At 31.7% G+C, this 25,685-nt stretch overlaps 1 protein-coding gene across 1 annotated transcript in view; it reads right to left on the bottom strand.

Annotated features, from left to right (window-relative positions):
- The window catches only part of puf (ubiquitinyl hydrolase 1 puf), a 139,219-nt gene that overhangs the window by 97,783 nt on the left and 15,751 nt on the right, over window positions 1-25,685 (bottom strand). The window contains exons 3-4 of the mRNA XM_067276129.1: window positions 25,138-25,576; window positions 57-206 (exon numbers count right to left, since the gene is read on the bottom strand). Coding sequence (XP_067132230.1) covers window positions 57-206; window positions 25,138-25,576 — 589 coding nt within the window. The remainder of the gene's footprint in view (window positions 1-56; window positions 207-25,137; window positions 25,577-25,685) is intronic.

Genomic DNA, 25,685 nt, shown 5'->3' with positions numbered 1-25,685 from the left:
TAATCATTAGCAGGAAATCAAATTTATTTATTATAAAATATGCAATATTAACTTACATTAGAAATTACAGCAATCATTGCATGGGCCACAGTCATAGGTAACAGAGTCGGAGATGCATCTTGAAAACAAGTAGTAAATAACTTCAAACCACCTCGTTCACAGAAAAAGCACACATTTCGAAGTAAATAAACAGGAATATCCATATCCTAAATTCAACAAATATTAAGATTTAATTTAAGAATGCATTCTTAAATAAAAATCTTATTTATATTTTAAGAAACAAGTCATAAATTCAATAGAACAAAACTAGTAAATAAAATAATAATGTAGGATAATGTTCCAAGCTATATGACAATAAATAATAATAATTTATTTTTATGCCAACTGCTTTTTGAATTTTATATTTATATGAATTATTGGGCTGTAATTTTCAAGTTGCAGACCTGTAATTCCCACTGTCATTTGTCTGTCCTTTATTATAAGAAGTGCAATAATTGTTAGGACAAGAAACTTTGAGTACATGTCCTTCATTAATATTGAGAACAGAATATATATAAAAATCCACAGGCCTCAATTAATTATATATGAACTTTCAGTCTGAACCAAAAACCATGTGATTGATTAAAATTTCTCAAGAATGGAATGACTTATCAGAAGAATTATGGTGTACAGAGACAAGAGACCACTAAAATCATATGTGAAAAGATTAAGGGCCAGAGACCAAATTAACTATATACAAACCTGTCTGGACCAGAAGGCATGTGGATTTTCTTAAATTAAAAGACGGATAAAAACTGCTGCCATGCATTGTGATGATGCCACATTAAATTACTGACCATTTACATCTATCTAATCATTAAAATCAGTAACAATGTATGCTTATGATATAGAACTATCGAATCATTGAATAACCTAATTATCACATGATGATTTATATCAAAATTAATCTGAAATTGTATAAAACAAATCAACAAAAGAAAATGTTTGTATTGCAAAAGCAAATTTTAATCCAAAAACAGACATTTTGGCTTAATTTAAAAGTCTTCTTTAGCAGATAAATTTCAGCTTCTAACTCAATGTCCACAATACAAAAATAAACCATTTTCCTTTTCAACAGGGCAAAGAAAAAGTCACTAGGAGCTATTAATAGATCAGAGGACTAGAACGGTTACAGAAGCATAGCAGTTGTAACTTTAAGAAAGAAAACTGGCGAATTTGTCCGTCACAAATGACAGACTGTATTATGTTTACAACAATGAAAAATAAATGAAATAACTACAAAGTTTATAGTACTTTTTAATGGAAAAATTTAGTGTGTATTCGCATCACAAAATTATTTAAAAATAATGTTTCTGATAGATATATCATTTTATCATTATGTGCAATTGTTATTTTGAAAGTACAAAAAAAAAATTAATTTGTGACACTGCTATATAAAGTTGCTAACTTGTAAACATGGGTTATTTGTTACTTTGGCAACAGAGAGAAATGGCCTCTTATTTTTTCATAAATAGTAAAGCTGAACAATATCTAATATCTAGTAATATATTTTACACAATTTTATATTAACACCCCATTGAGTTGTTGTAATCATTTTTCTCCCGAATTATCATAAAAAGCTTTCCAAGCACACAACAAATCTGCATTTTGTATATTAATACACTCCTTCAGGCCTGTTTTAAATATCTATAATGTCTCTAAGAATTTAGTTTCTTCTCTACTAAAACATTTTTCAAAAAAATGCTGCTTGCTCCAGTTTAGCTTCAATTCCTGGTTCCAATAAACAAACAACAATGCTATCCATATGTGCCTGGGAAGTTTAATTTCGTAAAATTTAAAGCTAATATCTAGGTTTGTGATGCGCGTGCACATTACATTTTTCTTTAATAAGTATTATACTGAATAGTTATTTCATTTATTTTCAATCATCATTCTTCGTAAGCAAATTCAGTAGTCTTTATTATAGTGTTTCAATAAAATTAAGTTATTTTCTTGTTTAAAATAAAAAAAAAGAAAGATGCAGTGGAGTGTCAATCTATCATTCCCATATCGATCGTTTTCCTGCACCTATGTGTAGTTTTCTCCAGTCCCGAATAAGGACACATATATGTTCATTTTTCCCACATCATTCATTCCTGCATCATTCGTTCTGTATTTTAACTGAAAGAAAAATGTTATCCACCTCAACTGTTTTACAACAGATGGCATTAAATTGAAACACTGATTTTTGTGTACTGAAAATAAAAGCATGTCAAATTTAACAGTTAAACACTTTGACTATAGTTAATCAGCTTTTATTGTAATTTTTGGCTACTTTTTATCTACTGCTTTACAAAATACTGTAGTTTATTGGCGACATTTCCTCTTAAAGCCTGGCAACACTGGTAAAATTAGAATTGTTGTCTGAGAGTTGCCATCTGTATGATAAAGATCTTATTTGTACGATTATTTTGTGCGCCATACTATATACGATAATGTCTGTGTGATAATTTCATAAATATGCCCTACTCTGAAAACAACTGTTAATTTTTGGAAAAAAACTAATTTGCAATCACTATTTTTATATATGTTACAGTAAAAACCCGTTTTTAGTGAAAACGCGTTTTAACTAGTTGAAACTATTTTTTACTGGATGTCATTGTTATAACCCGTTTTATCTAGTTAAAACTAGAATTTACTGCAGTACATGTTTTGATTTTAGATAAAACTAAAATCAAACATTAACTTTTTAACTTTTAACATTAATTAAAACTAATTTTAGCTACATAAATATGTTTGGGGAAATAAATAAAGTGATGATTGGGATTAAAACATTTGTATTATTTAATATATTTATTGAAAATATTGGTCACACACTGTTATTAACATTAATTAACTCTTTATCCCCAAAGGCACCGATCAATCTGTACCCTAACTTTTTAAGCAAAACTTCGAGGGTACCAATTCATCGTTACTTTGGTAAACATCGATTTTTGTAAAATTTATTAACAACAGATATAATCTCGTTCGATATGAAGTGAATAAGGTATAATAATTCATTATATTAGTTGATAGCAGTATAAAATTTTGATTCCAAACAAATGTTTGATATAATGGGCGATAATTTCACAACGAATAAACATACATGCATAAGTGTTATATCGAATTGTACAAAACAATATTCTACGTCTTTCTGGCTCAGTGCCAGGAAACAACTATGTAACTAGACAATGTTAATTTTCACAAAATGTTACAAATTATCAAGTTTGTGTGTCAGTTCTGATATATATTATTTTTTTTCTTATAAATTTTTCTAATAAAATGCATTGAAAAATATCATATTTAGAACTAAAGATATTAATAAATGTAAGTGATTTTTTTCATATAGATATAATGATAATTTAATTTTTGGTGAACTTTTAAAATAATATTGCCTTAGGAGGGATCGCAAAATAAACATAAACAAGATGTTGGGGGAAAAGGGTTAAAGTGATACGAAATTCATCATACACTACAGGAACGTGTTAGCTGAATGACCTTGGTCAAAACAGTTTTTACTAAGCCATTTTGTTAAAACCCGTTTTGTCTAGTTAAAACTAGTTTTAACTCAAATTCATTTTTGACTAGCAGTAAATTCTAGTTTTAACAATGACATCCAGTAAAAACTAGTTTCAACTAGTTAAAACACATTTTCACTAAAAACAAGTTTTTACTGTATCATATATATCGCCTTTTCGCTGATATTGCGTATCTTTTTTCAGCGCTAGAGGGCTACTAAATTTTCGGACTTTTTAGATTGGCTACTACCATATATTCTCAATTATAACATGCATCTTTGCCATACTTTTTCAAACCACTAACTGCTATACTTTTAGACCCTATTGATAAAATGCTTAAACTGATGTGAAAAGAAAATTTGTGCAAATAAATGTTCTGTTAAAATTCCATTATGCTTCTACTTGTACAAAATGTCTTAATATAGTACCTATAGAGCAGCGATTTTCAACCTTCTTAGCTCCACGACCCCCAAATAGTAAATATAAATAAAATTAATATTTTGCGACCTACCACCCAAAGGAATAATAACAGTAAGCCTTACTATTACTAATTGAATTTTGACTGTAATTATAAATGTAAACAAATGCAACCATCACATTAATTTCTTTTCTTTACATGTGTACTTATTGTAAGTAAAATGTTTATAAGTTTATAATAAATGATTTTTTCTCATAAAATGATTTTATTATTGTTTCATGACCACCCTTTAATATCACTGCGACCCCCAGGTTGAGAAACGCTGCTATAGAGTAAAAAAATATGTAATTACCGATAACCAGCATGAATCAGATTTAATTAAATGAAAAACAAATGTTTTCCTCCATTTTTAACAGTCATCATCAGGTATAAACTAATAGTATGTGTGTTTTAAAAAAGTGAAAATTTAAAAGTTTCGAACATTATGAAAATATGCACATGCACAATATCGCATTTAACAAAGTTCTTCAAACTGGATAACAACTTTTAAAAATAGCTGGTTTATACAAAATATAAAATCCAAACTTAATTCAAGACCTATTGTAAGTCAAAACACACCCTCCACATGGTTGCTAGTGAGTCCATTTCCTTTAAATTAATTGCCATACCTCTTTTAAATGCTTTGAATATTTCTAGTCTTTCAAGATATTTCAGGTTGGTTGGATCATCATTGTGTTCCAGTAACCGGGCATCTTCAAATTTAACTTGCACATCATTATCAACAGCAAAAGAAGCTAATGTGGTAGTGGAAATACCCTTCTGAATAGTGTATTTGTGCTCCTTTATTCTCATTTTTAGACCATAAGCAGTAGCCCCTATATATTCAGATGGACAGTTCACCCTATAATCATGTACTGTACATGGATAGTATAGACTCCAAGGATGCAATTTCCCTCCAATTGGTCCTTATTATTTCTAATACTAGAAAAAACATACTGCACTCTTAGAACCTATAACTGGTGTGATATAAAAACAAAAAAAACAAAGGATGCTTATCACCACAAACGTTTTCGAACTGCTGGGAGTTCTTTGTCAGGTGTGAGACTGAATTACTGATGGGACAGAGTGAACCGTTAAAGGAAATTTGAGAAACAATAATAAGGTGTTACATGAGACGCGTGTGTGTTCGTCTAGTTGACCCAACATGACCTTAAAGGTCAGAGTCTATCAACGTCTGCCATGCTGTCGACAGAATCAATTCATCCTTAAAATTGATGCAGTTCTCATTGAGGGACGATTTGTCAATTTGAATGGCCTCCAGCCACTTAAGGTGTTCGTTGTGTGACGTAGTGCGAATGAGTTTTGCCTGATGGAAGGCCACCACAATGTCCAGGTCGGCGGCGTACACAGCAAGGGCGGAGGTACTTCTCTGATGACGTATGTCCACTATATGTTCCTGGAGTTTGACTTCCAAGGAGCGTTTTGTGGATCTGATATAAACGAGGTCCCTATCAAATCGGATCCACAAAACGCTCCTTGGAAGTCAAATTCCAGGAACATATAGCGGACATACGTCATCAGAGAAGTACTTCCGCCCTCACTGCGTACACCGCCAACCTGGACATAGTATGGCCTTCCATCAGGCAAAACTCGTTCGCACTACGTCACACAACGAACACCTTAAGTGACTGGAGGCCATTCAAATCTACAAATCATCCCTCAATGAGAACTGCCTCAATTTTAAGGATGAATTGATTCTGTCGACAGCATGGCAGACGTTGATAGACTCTGACCTTTAAGGTCATATTGGGTCAACTAGACGAACACGCACGCGTCTCATGTAACACCTTATTATTGTTTCTCAAATTTCCTTTAACGGTTCACTCTGTCCCATCAGTAATTCAGCCTCACACCTGAAGAAGAACTTCCAGCAGTTCAAAAATGTTTGTGGTGATAAGCATCCTTTGTTTTTTTTTATATCACACCAGTTATAGGTTCTAAGAGAGTGCAGTATTTTACACATCCCAGTGTTCTCCAGTGTAGTGTACTAGAAAAAACATTAGGAGATCTTATGTAAGCAATCCTGTTACTCATAAAGCAGGATTTTTCCTTGTAAATGCTGGTAAGAATCTTATTATAAGTAACAAGTAAAAAGAACCTGTCTTCCTATTGTAATGGTTCTGTTGGATGTTCTTGGCATACAATAAAAGCATTGATAAAGTGTGGAGGTTATCCATGTTGCCTGGCTATGCTTGAAATGTGATCCAGCTTTATTTTCTTATCCTCCGCCATCAAATAGTGGGTGTAAGCCCTTCTTACAAGGGACTTAAAGGAGGAGATCTTATAGTTGAAAGAATCATGCAATTCTGCATGGATGAAGAGTGGACCATGTGACTTTTTACAGAACACCTTTGTTCTCAACCAACCATGTTGTAATGTAATGTCTAATGTAACATAATGTCAAGAAAGTGTACCCAGGTGCATATTTGTTGCTCTACCTGCAAAGAGAGGTTGAAAGCATTTTTAATTTAATTAAATCTAATTCATGCTGATTATCAGTAATTACATATTTTATCACTTTATACCAGTAGCTTAATAGAGATTAAAACTACCTATATAGAGTAGTTTCAATCTAGTGAACTGTCTAAAATTGAAAATTTTTTGGCATAGGGAGTTGCAACCACTCGAAGAGTGAACTAAAAATGTTAGACAGTCGCAAAAATTTAGAAAAACTAAGGTTTATGCATATGAAATAAGGAATGTGTTGCATATTTGTTAATAATAATTTGTTAATATTTGGTGTATTCAAATTGTACAAAAAAGCGTAAACATTAACTTACACCCATTCAGAGGCTTGTTTTGCATCATATATTATAAAGGAGAGTCGTGAAAACTTCACTGTAAAATGGGGTCTAAAATTTTTGTGTTGTAAGGGATGACAGATAAAAAGTTTATGAAATTCTGACATAGGGTGAACCTTGTTAATATTTCTACAGATAAAAAGTGTAGGTATAAAGGATTGAGATGAATGTATGATATTTTAAGTGAAATAGAATAATTTCAAGGGGGAAGATACGATGATTTTCTCCCGTAAGGTTGGCAACGCTTCATTGTCTTGAGGTAGGGGAAATCATGTCTGGAGAAGTGAGAAAAGTCAGAACTAGGGATTGCAATTGTTGGATCCCTCATCCAGCAATCCAGCTGGATCCAGCGCATTCTTCGGCCTGCTGGATCCAGCACTTGGTGCTGGATCCGCAAATACTCAATTAACTTTCTAAATAATTGCGAAAAAGTCTACGTCGTCGCGTTGCCGCTTTGCTAACTACTAGACTGCTACTAATTACTTATTCACTACTTTACTAACACTAATAATTAAATTACTCATAAATAAACTATACCTTAATCAATCCAGCAAAATTTAATAAAATAATAACGTATTCAATCGCTTTTAACGATCTTCCTCAGTTACAAAAAAATACAACTTTAACTATAGAACATAAAATGTGTTTGGAATAAATATAAAAATAATAGTGTTTAATTACATCTCATTTTTTTAAAACAAGATACATAGATGTACTGCCAGGTCTGATAATTTTCGTATTATATACCAACGTAATTCCACTGTTTTCAAACTTTTAAGAAACGATAAAAAGAAGGAGGATCGGAATTCAACAACGGGTATATATTCGGTGCCTTTACACAACTAACGTTTCAATTCCAAGCTTGTTTATGTGGGTGCAACGATGCACAGTTTAAAACAAAGGCTCAAGAGCACAAATATACAATCAGTAAGAACCTTGACAACACTGCGCTGGCATCATACGCAAGACAGAAGGATGTTAACGTCCAACGAGATCAAGCGGCAATTATAAAAACGACGACGAATAGGCAAACGGTCAAACATCTTTAGAGATTGGAAATCTGCAAGGCGCACATGAAAACTGGTTGTATAAACCATAAGGATGCTGTTATTAACGGACAATGCTGGTTTCATTGGATCTTATATACAAGGTGTTTTTTTTTTAAACTGACGGTACTCAGAGACATCTGTAGAGCAATCTAACAGCCGAACTGTCGCCAAATTTGGGAGAGTGACTAAGGACGACATGGGAAAGAGATTCCGCGAAGAAAAAAGTAGTACCCAAATTTTCCGGTAGGGGTGGATTTGGCGCTGTTGTAGCAAAACAGCTAAGAATCTGCATAAAATCCAGCTGCAATTAACAAACACACGAATGAATAATCAGACAGAGGTTTCAGTGTAATAACGAAAGTTTAATTAATCAGCAAATAACCTTCTCCCTTCTTCAATGTGATCACTGTCCTGCTGGACAACTCATTGCATCCTGAACACCGTGTTCTCTATGGCCGAACGTAACATGTCCGCAGGAATGTTCATCACAGTTCAAGAAATGTTGTCCTTCAAAGTCATCAAGTTTGGGACACTACCAAGATAGACCTTGGACTTTAAGTAACCCCACAGGAAAAAGTAACATGGGGTTAGATCCGGGGAGCGAGGTGGCCATGCAAGTGAAAAAAAGCGACTGATGACCCTTTCTTCAGTAAAGTGCTGGTAGCTTTTTCGCTACAACAGCGCCAAATCCTCCTCTACCGGTGAATTTAGGTACTACTATTTTTCTTCGCGGAATCTCTTTTTTATGTCGTCCTTAGTCACTCTCCCAAATTTGGCGACAGTCCGGCTGCTAGATTGCTCTACAGATGTTTCTGAGTACCGTCAGTTTAAAAAAAAAAACACCCTGTATATATTTTTTCCGCTATTTATTTTGTTTATTTATCTATATTTTGTCCGTTTGGGCGTTTTCCGTTAATTTTCATATTTATTCCGAACACATTTTATGTTCTATATTTAATGTTCTATTTTTTTTGTAACCGAGGAAGATCGTTAAAAACGATTGAAAACGTTATTATTTTATTAAATTTTGCTGGATTGATAAAGGTGTAGTTTATTTAACTTATTCTACTTCCAGTACATAGTTTTACATACCTATAAATAACTACAGACTAATATGTAGAGCCTATATATATGAAAACTGGTAAGACTGATAGCCACTTAGCCACTGATTATCCGTCCTTACATTATTATAATATATTAATATAAATTAATCAGTAGAATTACCTTTGCTATTATTTAACTTAAAGATTACATTATAATTATAATCTAACTAAACATTTAAAGTTAATTATCTCTATCTCAAGTGTTAAACCGAACCAAAGTTAATTTTACTACCTAAATGTGTAAAAAGTTTTACTGATTTATAGCGACCAGTCTAAATAATAAAAGCTTTTAAAGTATTTTTTTAAATGTTTTATTTCATTAAAAAAACATAAATTGCAGGATAGATAGATAGATAACACTTTATTGCACCAAAAATACATCCCGGATCCGGCTGGATCCAGCTGGAATGATTTCAATCCAGCAAAAATCCAGCTGGATTCAAAACACTGCTGGATTGCAATCCCTAGTCAGAACCCTTTTCCATAAGAGAATCAACACATCGTAACTGACAAAAATTTATAATTTCACTAACATTCTCGACATTTCTACAGTAGCATCTTCAAGTGCAAGAAAAGAGTCAATATATTAAATATTCTTACCAAAAAAAAATAGATCAAATTTCAATATTCTTAACAATTTTTTAAAATGTAGAATAAACAAACATCTGTGTACATGCTCCATATTGTTTAGTATTACAGAAAGCCACCATATAAGACTATCACTGGAAAATACATGTTTCATACGACAAACAATAAAAACATCAATGTCATAAATTTCCCACATCAATTGTTTTTTCCCCAAAGTCCTGCTAAAAACAATAGATCGAGAATTCACTGTATATGTAATAAACCAGGCAAGGTCGATTTTTGGGACAAAACTATGTCTCAGAGACTCGGGCTTGATGTAATCGTTCAAACTTTGCCAGCCTCAGCCATGACCAGAGGCATTTTCAGTGAAATTAACCTATCCAACGTCGAAATTTCTGTCCTTTGCGTGTCACCCCAGATTGAATTTTTGTCGACAACAAACATTTCCCGTTTTTGAAAAAATAATAGTGGCTATTGTATCATCTGAAATTATTTTTTTATTTTGTACAAACAAAATAAATATATTAATAAATGTAAAAGCAAAAAAATTATATTTCAGAAGTTACTTTTAATATAAAATTGTAACAACTAGTGCCATCTAGTTTCAAAAACGTTCCGATGCTGAAACGAGATTTCTCGGGTCAACCAGTCAAGATCAGCAGGTTGCGACCAGAGAGGTAAATGGGTTTTTTCAAAGATCTGTTTTTCAAAATTCAATTTCTCAACATTTGCATTTGCAACTTCCCAACACAGGTGCAAATCTTGCACTTTTGCCTGTTTGTAGAAAGATGTCTCCATTTTGTATTTTATTTTGACTCGGTTCTCGACCCCAAGTACCTATTAGTCTGATTTTTTTATGTGTGTATGATTTGGGCACCTAATACTCCGTGCCAAATTGCACCACCTGACATGTCCCCCTTATACCTCTAAGGTGCGGACCCATAACGGCACCACAATTTTATAAACAAGACATAGTCTTGTCAATAAGGGTATTCACAATGTGCAGCTTTTCTTGCTAAACCAACTTTTACAGTTTTAATAAAAGTCACAAACACAAAAGCATCATTTTTCTTGACCTTGTTTGCATAGGCATAGGTCTTTTGCAAAATCCAACAGCACAATGGAAAACTGCCTCAGAGCAATACTCACCGAATGTCAAAATTCACCAACAGAGGAATTACTGTCACTTTTTTTTTAAATCTACCGAAATGGCATAAAGTTATTACACTAAAAGCAAAAATCTTGACTGATATAAGCAGTCCAATAGAAATGAAATGAGGATTACATGTTTTTCTGTAGACAAGTTAAAAAAATTGAAACGTTTTTTTCATACATCTAAACTTCAACCATAAAATCCTGCATCTCTTACAGAAACATCTAAGATCAAATAACTATCAAAAAATAATTAACAAATATCCAAACACTGATTATTCAACTCCCTTATTGCTGTACTTAATTCTGATATGTAAGAAAAACTTGCTATTTTGTGGCTTATTACTGTAATCAAGCGGTCATCATTTCCATTTTTGTCACTAGAAAACACCGACTTTTCCACAATCATTCCATTGGCATACACGTTAACAGCTCACATTTTGCACAACTCTGCTCTAAAAGTGAGAAAGTTTCCCCATTATGAATAGCTCTAATATTTACAATTAAGCAGCCTTTCTGATTTATAATTTTACATTTTATGCATTTAGAAAAAGGCACTACAAATTAAGTATTAATTGTATAAAAACTTACATTTACATCACAATAATTATTTAATGTAGATACTTCTTCTTGAGAAACTTCCTACAAGAAAATAAAAGTAAATATTAAATTTAAATGTTTAAAATTTAATGTATTTATTTTTATTTATTCATTCTTGTTTACTAAGCTGATATAAAACTTCTCTATTACCAGCAATATACAAGGTAAGTGTATCAAAGATCAACATATTCTACAAATGACACATACAAACACCAAGCTTGCTCATATGATACAGTCAAAAACATTATGCGTGATTAGTAGAGTTAGAGAAAGTCCTCATTGTTGGACTGAAGAAAACAGGATGACTATTTTGTCAAATTAACTGCCATCTGGATAATTCTGACCTGATTGTAGAGATGTTGGGGATAATAGATACATGAAAACACATACTTGTATGTGGCAGGCAGGCTCTGGTCGTACCAGACAGACCATCGAGAGAGATGACTATATAATCACAAGCAAGCACCAACAGCTGCAACAGCATCTTTGTCCTTGTACCATTAGCAGATTAGACTAGAAGGAGTAAATTTGCATGCATGACAACCATTACGCATTCTGCCATTAGCTTTGTTTTCAGCAATGCCTTGACATAGTAGCATGGCCTGTTACAGACTGTTTTCAGCAACAAATCATGGTTCTGTTTAGGAACGAATGATGACCATGTTACTGTGAAAAACCACTCACGTATGCTTCAATCCTGCCTTTATTGTTGAGTGGCACACCATCCCCACTGCTGGCATGCTGGACTATGAAGCCATCTTGTATGACAGTTGGCTACTCCTACTTTGGTGCAAGGAATATTGAGGAACAGCAGTACATTCAAGAAGTCTGTGTTCTCAAGTGTTACCTTTCATGAGTGTTGCAAACAGCTATTTTCTAGCAAGACAGTCACTAGCTACACAGAGCTAGGTTTCCCAGGAAGTCTCAGTCACATTGCACAATTGCTTGGCTTGAACACTCTCCAGATTTGTTATGCCTCCAAGTATTTGTAGAACCACATGGGATGCCATCTCTCAGTCACACATAAGGAATATGGAACAGCAGTTGCAACATCTGTGGATAGGAGAGCATAGTGTTTACGTGCCTGTATGCTCAAATGTATTGCCGCATATCCAGCAAAAGTCCAACAAAGTACTAAAAATTCCTTTAAATTGTACCACTGTTTCATATGAAATTGTCTCTTTGCTATGATATTGTAATTACCTATCACCATTGTTATTACATTCACATTAATAAAAATTCATTCAATTCAAATGACTCCTCTTTGATGCATAAATTTTTTGTCAATGAGTGTATAATTTAAAAAAAAATTTAAAGTATGAATATAAAAGTATTAAAAAATTTAAAGTATAATAGTAATATGTAGATGGTTCAGGTCCTAACAAAACTTAAAAAAAAATAATAATTTTTCATCTTCAGACTTAAAATTACTTTATCGTCAACTCATTGTCTTTGGGTAAAACAATAAAATTTTGCTCTTTTGCCTAAAGACAATAAGTTAAATTGTTAAAAATATTAATAAAATTACAAGCAAATGAAATTCATTGACAATTTCAATTTAAAAGTTATTTAGCATTGGGCCTTTAGATTAACGAACTTCATATTCATACATTCTTTTAAACTTCCTGCACTTAAACACAGTCTAACTGCTTCTAATTATGAAATATATTCAGTTAAAGAGTTGGAGTCTGAAAAATGCAGATGTCAACTTAAACTGCCAACTCCTGCTGACAGACTCCCCAGTCCTATAAAAGCTAGTTATATCAGGAATATTAATTTTAAGTAATATCATTATCTCCAATAAAATAATTTTAATAGTAGTTTCCATACAAATCACCTTTCAATGTAACTAAAAAAAACAGTTAACCAATCTTGTCCAAGTAAAAGAATTTATCTTCATTAAATCAATGTATACACTTTGATTTTCATAGCAGACCTCTACATTAATAAGACACAAAATTGGCATTTGATATTCACTGTAACTGAGCAAAGCAAATGTATTTTATTTTAATACATATGGAAACAATTCAATCTCTTCTAAATTCTTGTAGTAAAATCTGATGTCTTTCTTTTAACAAATTTTCATCAAATTTTATCTTTTTATCCTACATTTGTGACATTGTATCTTTATATTTACATACACATTGCTAAATTATTAGGTTCTCTACAACAAAAACATTTTAGAGATTTAGTTTGACCAATCTTTATTGATCAACCTTGAGCAGCATTAATACCATCTTGAGCATTGTTTTTGCAATCTCTAAGATTACATTTATATAATCAACCTTATTTACTTGACTTGCATTAACCATGCAAACAAAAGTTGTATCTTTTACTATGGTTTTTCACAGCAATGTTCCACAGCTTTGTTGAGCAATCTTCATGGGTACAAATAAAGGTTAAAGCAATTGTCTGAAAGCAACTTTCTGCGTGTCTGTTGACTAAATAACCCGCACACAAACTTGTCTCATAGAAAATCATTAAGGAAAAGGAAAACTTCAAATTCCCATTTCCTTGCTAGGTAATGCAGTTCCACAATGTATGCTGCAATAGATTCATTCTTTTTCTGACTCAATAAAACTTGCTGCCAAATCTTTCCGCAATTTATAATAGTTCTGTAACAACTGTTTCAGTTCAGCATAAGACCTTGTGTTGTGTGTGTCTGGTGCTGTCAAATTTCTGAAAATCCCATATATTGCTAAACGGACTAGTCACTAAATTAGCCACCTTAATAACCTTAGATCCTATTTATCAATAAAAATTGATCCAATTGTTCTAAGTAATAGTCCAAGCCTTCAACTTTAAATCGAAATTCTCTTACATTGCCAATGAGTCCTAATTCTAACTACTGTATTCCAAGCATTCATACAGTTTATTGACCACCAACAAATTCATTTAATGGCCAAGTCATACTACAAATATTCAAATAATAAACAACAATAATTGCTGAAAAACATTCTAGATTTAAGTAAATAGTAAATATGCAATTAAATTGCTACATTCAACAATCTCTACTGTAGGAGCTAATGCACAGTGGGATCGTAAGAAGCTCCACAGTGGGCCACGCCCCACATGCTCAGCCCAGTGTTGATATATCTTACTATAACTGTTTGTGACATTGTATCTTTATATTTACATTAGATGCCATTACTTTGTTCCTAAAAACTTCTTCCATTTCTCTGTCCACTGCATAACAACTTTACAAGTACACCATACAATAAATGGGTAAAATGAAGATCTTGTAATTTCCTAAAACTGAAGATCATAACAAAATTAGCACAAAATATCCCTGGCACCAGTTTTATATCATATCTGTGCCATGGATTTAAGAGTTACAACTCAAAACAATAGTAAACAAACTTAAAACTTTAAAATTAAATCTTGGTGACAGTATTTACATTAAAATATATAAATAAAATTTACATGAAGCTACAAAATTGTCTTCTTGTTCCATCGTTACAAAACACCAGTAATTACTCAAACTAAAGTGTTACAAATCAGAGACACTGCACAAAAATAATAAATTCTCTCTGTATTTGACTTAATCATAAAGTGAAATAGTCAATATTTTCTGTAATGTTATTTTTACAACTTCTCAAAGCACTGTAAAAATATAGCAATCTTCCTGTGTGTTAAAACCGAAACTAGACTTAGGCAAAGAACGTGTGTGTAAAATGCAGGGTAAATATGAATGGAAAAAGTATTTTCTAATGTTTCTACTAAGGCTAAACAGAAAATTGAGCAAATTTCTTTCTTTTCACTTGCTGAAAAATTTTCTAAGTTTACTCTAGAGTAGTAGTCCCTCATGATGACATTCACTTTAATCACAAAGTCCTATCGTGATTTCAAAAGTAGCAGATACTCTACCGGCACATATACCGTATTTTACGGACTATAAGACGCACTTTTTTCTTCGAAAGATTGCCTCCAAAAGTCAGGTGCATCTTATAGTCCGTAGCGTCTTATAGTCCGTAAAATACGGTAGTATCAGATAGATATGTAAATCTAAATTTGTCTTAAGACCAAATTTACACACTTGAGATTATTTATTAAAGTTTACTAATTTTTAATATATTTTGCTTCCATGTTCAATATTAGAATATGTTCAATCTTGTTGATCATATTAAATGTAATTTGTGTGACCTTAATCACATATATTATGTTTTACAAATACAGGTAGGCCTCCTACAACGTGGTAGATACGTTCCTTGAAAATACAGCATTGTGGGAAATCGCATTATAAGAGAGACCAACTTAATACAAAAACTGGGATTCAGTTCTAAAAAGAGAAAAACTGCCTTTTATAGTGTAACATTTGCATCATTTTTTAAATTTATGTACATAAAAAGCTTAAATAAAATTCAACATCATATAAAAAGATTATGATTTCAAGTCAAAATCAGAAAGAAACAATGTTATGCTCACAAATTCAGTCCTCATCATCACTTACAGTTGTTCGAGAATGTTTGACTGGCCTTATTTCAAGATCTGAGCTTGTTTCATGAAGTTCCACTGCACTTATGTAATCCGTTGCAATTTTTCTGTTATGTGAAAGATAATTTGTTTCTAAATACCCTAAACTGCGTTGTAAAAGTACTGCGTTGTAAGAAAATTTCTGCGTTTTTCCAACCGTATTAGAGCGAAAACGCGTTGTAAAGGTACCGCGTTGTAGGAGGCCTACCTGTAGCTTATAAACTCATTAATACCAATTATTATATTATTTAACTATGTTCTAACTCAGTGATTCTTGACCTTTTTTTTCATCACGGTACACTTTTAATAATTTAAAAATTTGGCAGCACACATGGTTACTTTGGTAAGTACCACAGGACAACTGATGATGTCATAACAGTGATTTTTAAACACGGTTATTTAAGTCACATTTTTTAAGCACCTTGGTAACTATTGGCAGTTACCAGTAACACCAGTTACAATTTCCAAATGCACCCTAGGAAGGTAGGACCAATTAAACTACTGTCTGATGTCCTTATGTATTGATATTCACAGTGGTGGCACACTTCAAAAATCTTGCGACACACTAAAGTGCCATGGCACAGTGGTTGAGAATCGCTGTTCTAATAAAAATTAACAATTGAAGTATAATACATGTAGCGTTCCATTCATTTCTCTCAAGTCCATCTTAAATGGGATATTTTGTGAGAAAAATTTGATGGCAATGAAGAAGTTAGTTAGTTCCAGCTTTCAAAGATTTTTATCTTAGGGTAGTTCTTTCTCTCACAGATTTTACTGTGCATTCCACTCAGTTATTTCATTTTAAAATTGATAAATCATTTATATACTTGAAGGCTACAATAATAAGCAAATATAGGTAATCCTATTAAACTTAAAACTCTGTACATTCTTCTGCAATTATGGAACCTATTGAAACCTCTCTTTAGAAGAAAGATCCATTATGTTTAAAATAAAAGGGGCATATTGCCGGTTGGACAAAATTACGGCAGATTTTTTATTACTTCTTTTCTTGTATCCACCAATAAGAGAACTAGTGTCTTAAGCCCTCTCCCACTGGCATTAAAAAAACAATTAAAATTTCTTCAAACTTCAGAAAACATTATTAGCTTTTCATTGGCTTTTTGTGTTTTTACTGGTGCTTATTTTACATTTTCTAGAATAATATTTTTTACAATGTATAGAATATATTTTAAAACCTATATTTATTAATTTGCTCTTTATTCAAACATTTTGTTTGGTTTTGTATGGATCTAAACATTTAAACAGTAAAAGTTCAAAACAGCATTTAATCATAATAAAACTTAGACTCCAATGAATGATAGAGTGGGTGGAAAGTAATTTGGCATTGAGAAATTGCTGTAATTTCCATGTTTCTAGGCAAAGATAATGAAAATTACAGGGCTCATAGGCAAGTCAAAAGTTGTGAGAAAAGTGAATTTTTTGACAGAAGGAGTGAGTAAAATGTAACCAAAAAGTGAGAAACCTTTCTGTAAAAAAATTGACAGCAACTGGTATATGCAACTGCAATGGATTAATTTTTTATTTTCACTGTAATTTCTTCTAGTTATCTGTATCATTGTATCCAAGCAAAAACATCCGAGATGCAAAAAAATTTCACCAAGTAAAAACTTATGACAATTTAGATGAGTCAAAATCTTTTTTAAAAGTTTTCCTTTGGTAAAGATAAGCATTTGAGTGAAATGTAGAAAAGAATAATACAGGTAAAAATCTTGCGGGTACTGCTTTGAAGAACCAAGCTTATCTTTACCAAAGGAAAACTCCTAAAAAAGATTTTGACTGTTGTCAAAATTGTCGTAAATTTTTACTTGACGAAATTTTTTACATCTCAAATGTTTTTGTTTGGGTATCAATTGTTTTTCTTTAATAATTGTGTTATTATGTCACAACATAAGACAGTGAAGTACAATTCAAACGACACTCGGCGACTGAACGTGCTGCTAACCGATGCTTTTGATGCGCTGTTTAAAAAAATTGTTACAAAAAGTTTTAATTGGCATAAATTTGAACTTTTGTAATTCTGAGTAACATTTTGAATGTAACTCATTTGTTTCCATGCAAGTTTATCTTCATATGCATAAAATTAGCCATAAAACTGAATTAGCTCTATGGGAATCCCCTGTAAACGTTGACATATCGACCCAGAAGTTTTGCCAGTACCTCACTGATAACAACAAAGGCTTAAGTTTAAAAATTTGAGTTTTCAAGACCCAGTAGTTTTTCTCTGTATGAGCATCTGCAGTGTCGGATGAAGAAAAAGAAGCAGAAGAAGAAAATACAGCTTTTTTTGACAATTTTTGCACTTTTCAATCACTTATATTTCAGCGACCATTTTATAGAAAATATTGAAATTTTGCACACTACTTAAGGAAACAATTTTGTTTCGAACCAGATATTCAGAATTACTTTGAGTGTTTGAGGGGAAAGAAATCGACCAATGAAAACTGGAAACCGATTCCAGTATATATATAGTCAGCCAGTAACTTTTTAGCTTGATGGAGAGTCACTGCTGTGATTCATGACATGATCAATAATGCGTGTTTCTACTAGTGACAGAATCTTACCAAAATTCCTCGTGATTTCAATTGAGACTTCTGATTCCAATTCTTTTGAATACATTTTGAACTTTATTTTAGTTTAGCAAAAAATTAATGATTTACATTACAAGCATGATATATTCATTAATTAATAAACATCAAGCTTAAGAACAGAAAATGATTGGAAAATCCAGAATCAATCTTTCAAAAGAAAGCTAAAAAAAATTCTCCATTTATATATGGATAAACGTGCTTTTATTGTGTACTATGAAATAAATATGTAATCATACTTCAGAAAAAGTTAATATTATAACACTACTCTCAAATAAATTACAGCTAATTCTCTTTCACTCAAAGAATTATCCCATCGTGTCATTTACGGTCGCCATCTTTGAAAACTGCTTCATTGGTAAAAGCGACGACTGATGGAAGAAGGAAGGTTAATGAGAAGATCCACATCTTTTTTCAGACTTCTTGCAATGGGCATGCCTCGTAAATGTTTTAATTCCATCGTATTCGACACTAAATGAGGTTCGACAAATGACGCAACAAGCCGAACAAATATCATCATCATCACAAGTTAACCAATTTTTGAAATCATTCACTTCAGCCACAAATGTCTAGACCAACTCATCTTAAAAAAAATCAATTTTTAAAACTCAAAAAGGCAGTAAAATTAGCGCAAACAATTATTTTTACTTAGAATCGCACAAATCACATTTGAAAATTCAAGGCATTACGGCATCATCTATGAATCATAATCAATAATTTCATAATTATAATGAGAAAATTGTTTTATCATTATAAATAAACTTAAAAAAATTTTTCTTAAGTTTCAGTATTTCAATTTTGAAAAAATGTTATATAATTTTGTGTGTGTTTAAACTGTTTTGCCGAGTGCCGGCCTGGATTTGAAACTATTTACGTCAATAGTTCAACCAATGTTAATTAATTCGCTTATAATTAAAATTTTTAAAAATAAATCTAAATTTGATTATCTTTTTATTTTAACAATACTAAAATAATTTTTATAATTGTGTCACCAAAAAAAAAAGTTGCAAATAATTAAAAATTGTAATTAAGGGTTCAAAAATGCAGGCAAAATTAAACATAAATTATTAAAAATAATTATAAAAACTAAAACAAAATTAATACTATATAAAGTAAACTAAAAATAATAATTAAAATTCTGGCCTTTACACCAAAATCAAAATTAATTAAAATGAAATCAATTGAAAAATCAAAATGTTTTTAAAAACGTTAAAAGTTGTTCTGAAATTTTCAAATGGTAAATCAAATTAATTTTTAAATTTATGTTTTTTGTGTGTGGCAGTGATTGAACATTTTGATTTCAATATATACACAGATTGCCAGTCAAGCTGGCTGGATGGAAGCTCTAATGTCACCCTCCCCCCCTTAAAAATGGGGACAGTTAGTACTAAGTAAAATCTCTCATTGCTCTGACTACACGAAAGAAGAGTCGCCACGACAGACATCGTCGCATGCTCTCTGTTTTATCAACATGAAAGTTTCCAATAAACAAATACTTAATTGCTAATATTGTAATTTTAAAAATGTTTCAATCAAATCTTCAATCGAAACAAATAATTAATTTTCTTATAAAATATAGAAGAATTGTTTTAGGAATCAGAAATCGTGATGAGATGTGCTCAATTCCAATTCCCAGAAACTGCTCAATTTTTCTGATCCAGTTAATTCTCCCATCACTAGTTTTTACTAGTGTCATCTTCATTTGCACGCGTCAGTTTTCGTTATTTATTAATTGTCATTTTATTTCTTTTTCAAAATAAGATGTGATGAATACTTCTTTCCTTTTCTCTCTGCAGTTAAGAGTTCAGCGTAAACACTGTGCTGTTTGAAATTCATTATGCCAATCGATGATCGTGACGCATGTGACTAATGTAGTAGAAAATTCTCTTCGATGACAGTATTGAAAAGCCTGAGTCAATTTTTTCTCCAAATCAAATCATCAGTAGCTATTATTGCTTTTTGGTATTAATTTATTGTAGCTATTAATCTGCATAAACTATGTCATTTTAGATTCACTTGGTCCAAAATACATTATCCATTTAATTATCTTGGTGGTATTTTCATATTTTGAAATTTTAATAAAAATTTGAAGTGAAAATGATGTAAGTTTGATAACATTCTTAGCTCATTTCCAAATTTGTTATGTAAAGTGACTTTCCAAGATGACTTTGTGGGAAATCGCTAGTCCTAGCCCTTCTTTTGCTCACATCACCATACTTTCTCTTGCGAATTGATGATGCCATAATGAATTTTTGCATGATGATTATCATTAATGATTACCCGATCTATTCTGTCACAAACCTTGTAAACACGTCACAACTGTATCCAAAATATGGTATATGGCATGTAACTCAGATTTCAAAATTAGCAAGAAAGAAAAGTTTTTATAAAAATAGTAGTGAATAGTGAGCAATCTGAAAAATAGTGAGTAATAGTGAGACTAGTAGGTTGCTACAAGCCCTGAAATTGTTGACATGTACCTTATTAAATGGAAATACAGATGCTTATCTTAAAATTCAATGTACAGTACATACCAGCACCATCCACAATGGCATGGTTTTCTCACATCAAGTGGATGGATGGCAACTTCTTTGTGCGTCTGCAACCAAACCTGTGGTCATTAGCTTTGAATGACAATTCTTCATTGTTTCAAGACAAAGTTTAGCATGACATCCTCTCACCACATGCTACCGTCCTTGCACGGCAACCGCCGATTTCCAAAGCTCCTAGCATGTGGCAATCTGCACTTGCTCCCACATAGGCTATCTTTTCTGCCATTGCATGCAATCTTTCTCAGTCGCTGCTCACTCACCAATATAGGAATTATAAAATCCCAATAATTGATGTGCATGCATGTATAAGTTTTATTACGATTGCATTATTATTATTACAAAAATTATAGCATTTTCTTAATTTCTAGCTACTTTCCATCCATCCTGTATTAAGCATGATTACATAATTACATAGGCTATATATAATTATTTAGTTAAGTAATCATGCCTAATGTACCAGTACATATTTTTGATTTCAATTTGTATTCTATAATAATCAGCTAATATCTGTATAAAAAATATGGACTGAAGAGGGATCAATTAGACCCAAAATGCATATCCATATCCAGTAATAAAGTCTATATCAATAAGAGTTCCCTGTGTGATAAGTTACCGAAGAAAAAAGCCAAAAATTTAGGTTTAAAAAAAATCCATAGAAACTGGTAACAGAAACAATCAATTAAAAACTAATACTATTTTGCATATCATTGGTAACCTATTCAATTCAAAAGAAGTTTTTTAATATAAGATTACAAATATTGCCAGTGATAGAAATAGGGCAACAAAGAAATAAAATACAGTGATACCTTGGTCTTCATTGATAATCTGTCCAAAAACAATCGGCGAAATCCGAAACTGATGAAAACCAAGGCAATTATTTCCATATGAATCAATGTAAATCCAATTAATTCATTCTAAACACTCCAAAATACAAACCAAAAACACATTTTAGAGAGAATAAATATTGTGTTTAATACTATAACTAATAAGAAATTAATATAAAATGAATATAAAAAACTAATGTAGAGAATAAACAAACATTTAACACAGTATTTGAAGTGCTATGGTTCTAAAAACTTTCTTTGGTCCTATGGAGCTAAAAGGAAAGGAAAGCAATGGAATTGTTTAGCTAGACTCGCAGGGTAATGCTCACACGAGAAACAATGCCATACTGAGCAAGAAAACATGTGGGTCATCCTATGTTTTTGCAAAATTAGCAGGTGAACATAAACATGCCAACAAAATTCGGGGCACACCAACGAAATCCAAGGCAACTGACAAAAAGAGAGAAATTTTTTGCAAAAAAAATTGACGAAAACTGAAACTGACGATAACCAAAGTCAACGAAAACCAAGGTATTACTGTATACATTTAATGAGTTCTAACTAAAATTAATGTGAATAATTTCCATTGCCAGTGAATCCAGGATACAGTGATCAATGGAATGCAATGTACTAAGCATCTGTCTGATAAAAAGGCTATTTACTCAAATCCTTCTGTAGACAGTTTGTCAAGAAACTAACCCAAGTGGTTGCAGACAACTCCAAAGACAGCTGCCAAACAGACATTCTTCTGTTATCATGCTGTTAATGTCAAATAACAGTCCTGTTAAAGGGTGGCAACTTTTAGATATCCAATTCCTGGATAATGATTAAAGTCTCTTGTTCTTTAAAATCTGGTTCAAATCCTGGATACAATGCCCTGCAACAAATTTGGAATGCTAAATGCATTTGTCTTCTGGTAACTCTTTCTTTCATAAAACTGTCTACATGTCATCTTTGAAGCATTATTGCTGTCGATATAGGACAGTAATAAACTGTCCTCAATGGTTAGAACCACCACAGAAATAATGCCATGCTACTGCTGTATTTATGAAATCTGCATATTTTGCATAAACTTGCACTTATTGATAAAAGATTCAATTATATCCTATGTATTTTTTTGTCTGGAAACAATCAAATAAATTTTCTGCCGGTAAAATTGCACTTAGGTTATGACAGCACTTCCTATCGACATCTTGTTTGTGAACACAATGTCCACAAACAAAATGGCGACCGGTGCAGCTATTTACTACATCAGCAGCTTATTTAAAGAAAAAAATCTTTCACTCACTGTTGGCATATTTCTATTGATAATTACTTTTCTCCAATTTATTCGGTAAAAAAACATGGTTCAGATGATTCTTTTGTAACTTCATCCTTTTCCATTGTAGGAACATTTTCCACATTCTTAACACACGTCTACATTCTTCTTCTAACAATTTTTGGATTTATTGGTACCTTTTTTCAGGGCTGAAAGTACAATATCTGGCTCTTTCCAAACTAAAACACATCCCACTCCTAAACTTACTTGTATGTTGAACAAATAGGTCGAACCATTCGCCTAATTTTTTTCCCTTCTGCTCACAACATGCTTGTTGATTTCGACAACCTTTCCAGGTCCATCCAATTTTCATTCCGGTAAAATTAGACTATGAAACAATCATAATGTGTCATATGAAATTTGCCCAGTCAACAGCTGTTAGACTACTCACAACCAAACAGGTAACGCTCAATGTACATTCTATGCAAATTAGACGACAAATAAATGAAAAAGTAGTTCCCCAGAAATTTTCCAACATTTACATTTAAAACTTATTTCAAACGACAAACTGTTCATTTTGCATTTATGACATCTAAAAGAAACAGAATCATGAACTTTCAATAATTTAATTTACGACGACCATCACATTTTGAACAATCTGCATCTGCGGGTTGTATACCAAACTTTATAGCAAACATACCACTGATGAAATTTTCTTGTCAGAATTAAATTCAGGATATTCTGATACTAAAAACTGAAAAAAAAAAATCCCTTGAAGTACACTTTTGCCAAGAAAATTGTTCATGTTTTCCAAACACTGCCGTTACAACAATAAATGAGAAAATATCAAATGTAAACTTTGAAAAAAATGATTCACACAATAATATATAACTTTTTGAACCTGAATAATTAAATTACTCTTAACAAAATTGTAAAATGTTAAGAAATTAATCTAGAACTGAAATGATGTTAGAAATCTTGTAAACTAAAGATAGCATCACTTAGATTAACTTTCAAAGCACATGTTGTTGAGATCCCCGAAGTGCCACCATAGGGGGTTACCTAGATGCACTTCTACCTTTTGTTTACTTTATGCTCTCTACTTTTTGGATAATTATGCTTTTTTTTGGACATGAATATATTTTATTAGATGATATGATGGTTTCTAACTTATTTAATTCTAGCCATACTGATAAATTACTTAATAATTTGATGTTATTTCAGATTTCACGCATTATCTTCTTTTCATTCAATCTGTTAATCCTATTATTGTTAACCTCAATATACAGATTCAGATATATCTTCAAATTGTTGCAATTACTAATGAAAAAATCCAGTAATAAGTTGTGTAACTTTCCCAGCAGACAAATTAAAAATTGTGGCACCATCTGTTATGAAATTTTATTTAAAAAACTTTTTATATTATAATAATAAAATGGCAAAAAATGTTTATGGTAGAGACAAGTCTTATAAAAAATTGAAAATGCTAACAAGTAAAATCTTCATTAAGTCCTTACCCACTCAAGATATGACACATGACCCCCGTCTATTTCCTTACCCCAACCTTTAACCATCAAAATTTAACAGCATCGATCCCCTAATATACAAACATCCCTGCAAAATTTCAGAAATTTTCAACAAAAAGCACGGGAGTTATGAAGATTCAAACTGGGTAAACAAAATCGTGACTGCCCCCATACACCAACACACATACATACAGAAAAAGCCCCTAAATTTTTTTGCATTTCTCAATATTTCAATGTCCCAAGACCAAAAATACAAAAACCATTTTTTATTCCAACCACCATACTTTCCCTGCTGATATATACATAACAGCGATAAAGTAAAAATATGTACTAACTAATTTCTACCGATAAAAATTATATCTACTTAAAATTATTTTTTACTTACAAGTTAGTTTTAATAATTTGTCATTAACATTAGAATATGTCAGTTATAAAACACGACAACAAATTCAAAAAGTTAAGATTTATAAATGTGACAGAAATGATAATTCAAATCTTTATCAAATTAAATCTTCAAATTTTTAAACTAAATTTCATTGTAATGTGCTAAAAACTATAACTAGAAATATTTTAAAAGCAAAATATTCTCACCTCAAGTTTGGAATGAACACTGTGTTTGAATGCAACATATAAAGGGAAATTAAGAAGGAACACTTTTGCCGAAAAATGTAATAATTTTTCTTTATCTTCCAACGACCAAGACTCGGACAAATTTATTTCTTCCTTTTTGACGTCGTCGTTATCACTTTTTTCATTCACTAACTTTGGCAAATCAATGACAAAATCTTTATTCTGCGAGATCTTCCTTTCTACATTTGTAGAATCTTTGTCATTAAGCAGATCTTTATGACAGTTTTCTAATAAATGATCATCAATTTTTGATTCTTCATCACATTTTTCTCTTTCACTTTCGCTTTTCAATTCTTCTAATAATTTCTGAAGAACTTCTAATACACTTAAAATAAGTCCTTGTATGACAGAATTAAATCTGTCAAAGTTTTTTGGATCTTTATAACAGCAAGTGCACTGCCTACACAAAAGAAAAATTTTCTTAATTTACTATCAGATCTATAAAATACAGAATTAAATTACAGTATCAATGCCTTAAATTTAAAATTGCAATAAATGAATAAAAGCAA

The sequence above is a fragment of the Centruroides vittatus genome, unplaced genomic scaffold, assembly GCF_030686945.1.
Source record: "Centruroides vittatus isolate TY-2023 unplaced genomic scaffold, ASM3068694v2 contig_677, whole genome shotgun sequence".
NCBI classification, from domain to species: Eukaryota; Metazoa; Arthropoda; class Arachnida; order Scorpiones; family Buthidae; genus Centruroides; species Centruroides vittatus.
Note: the sequence above shows the minus strand (reverse complement) of the source record. Positions and strands in the feature narration are given on the sequence as shown.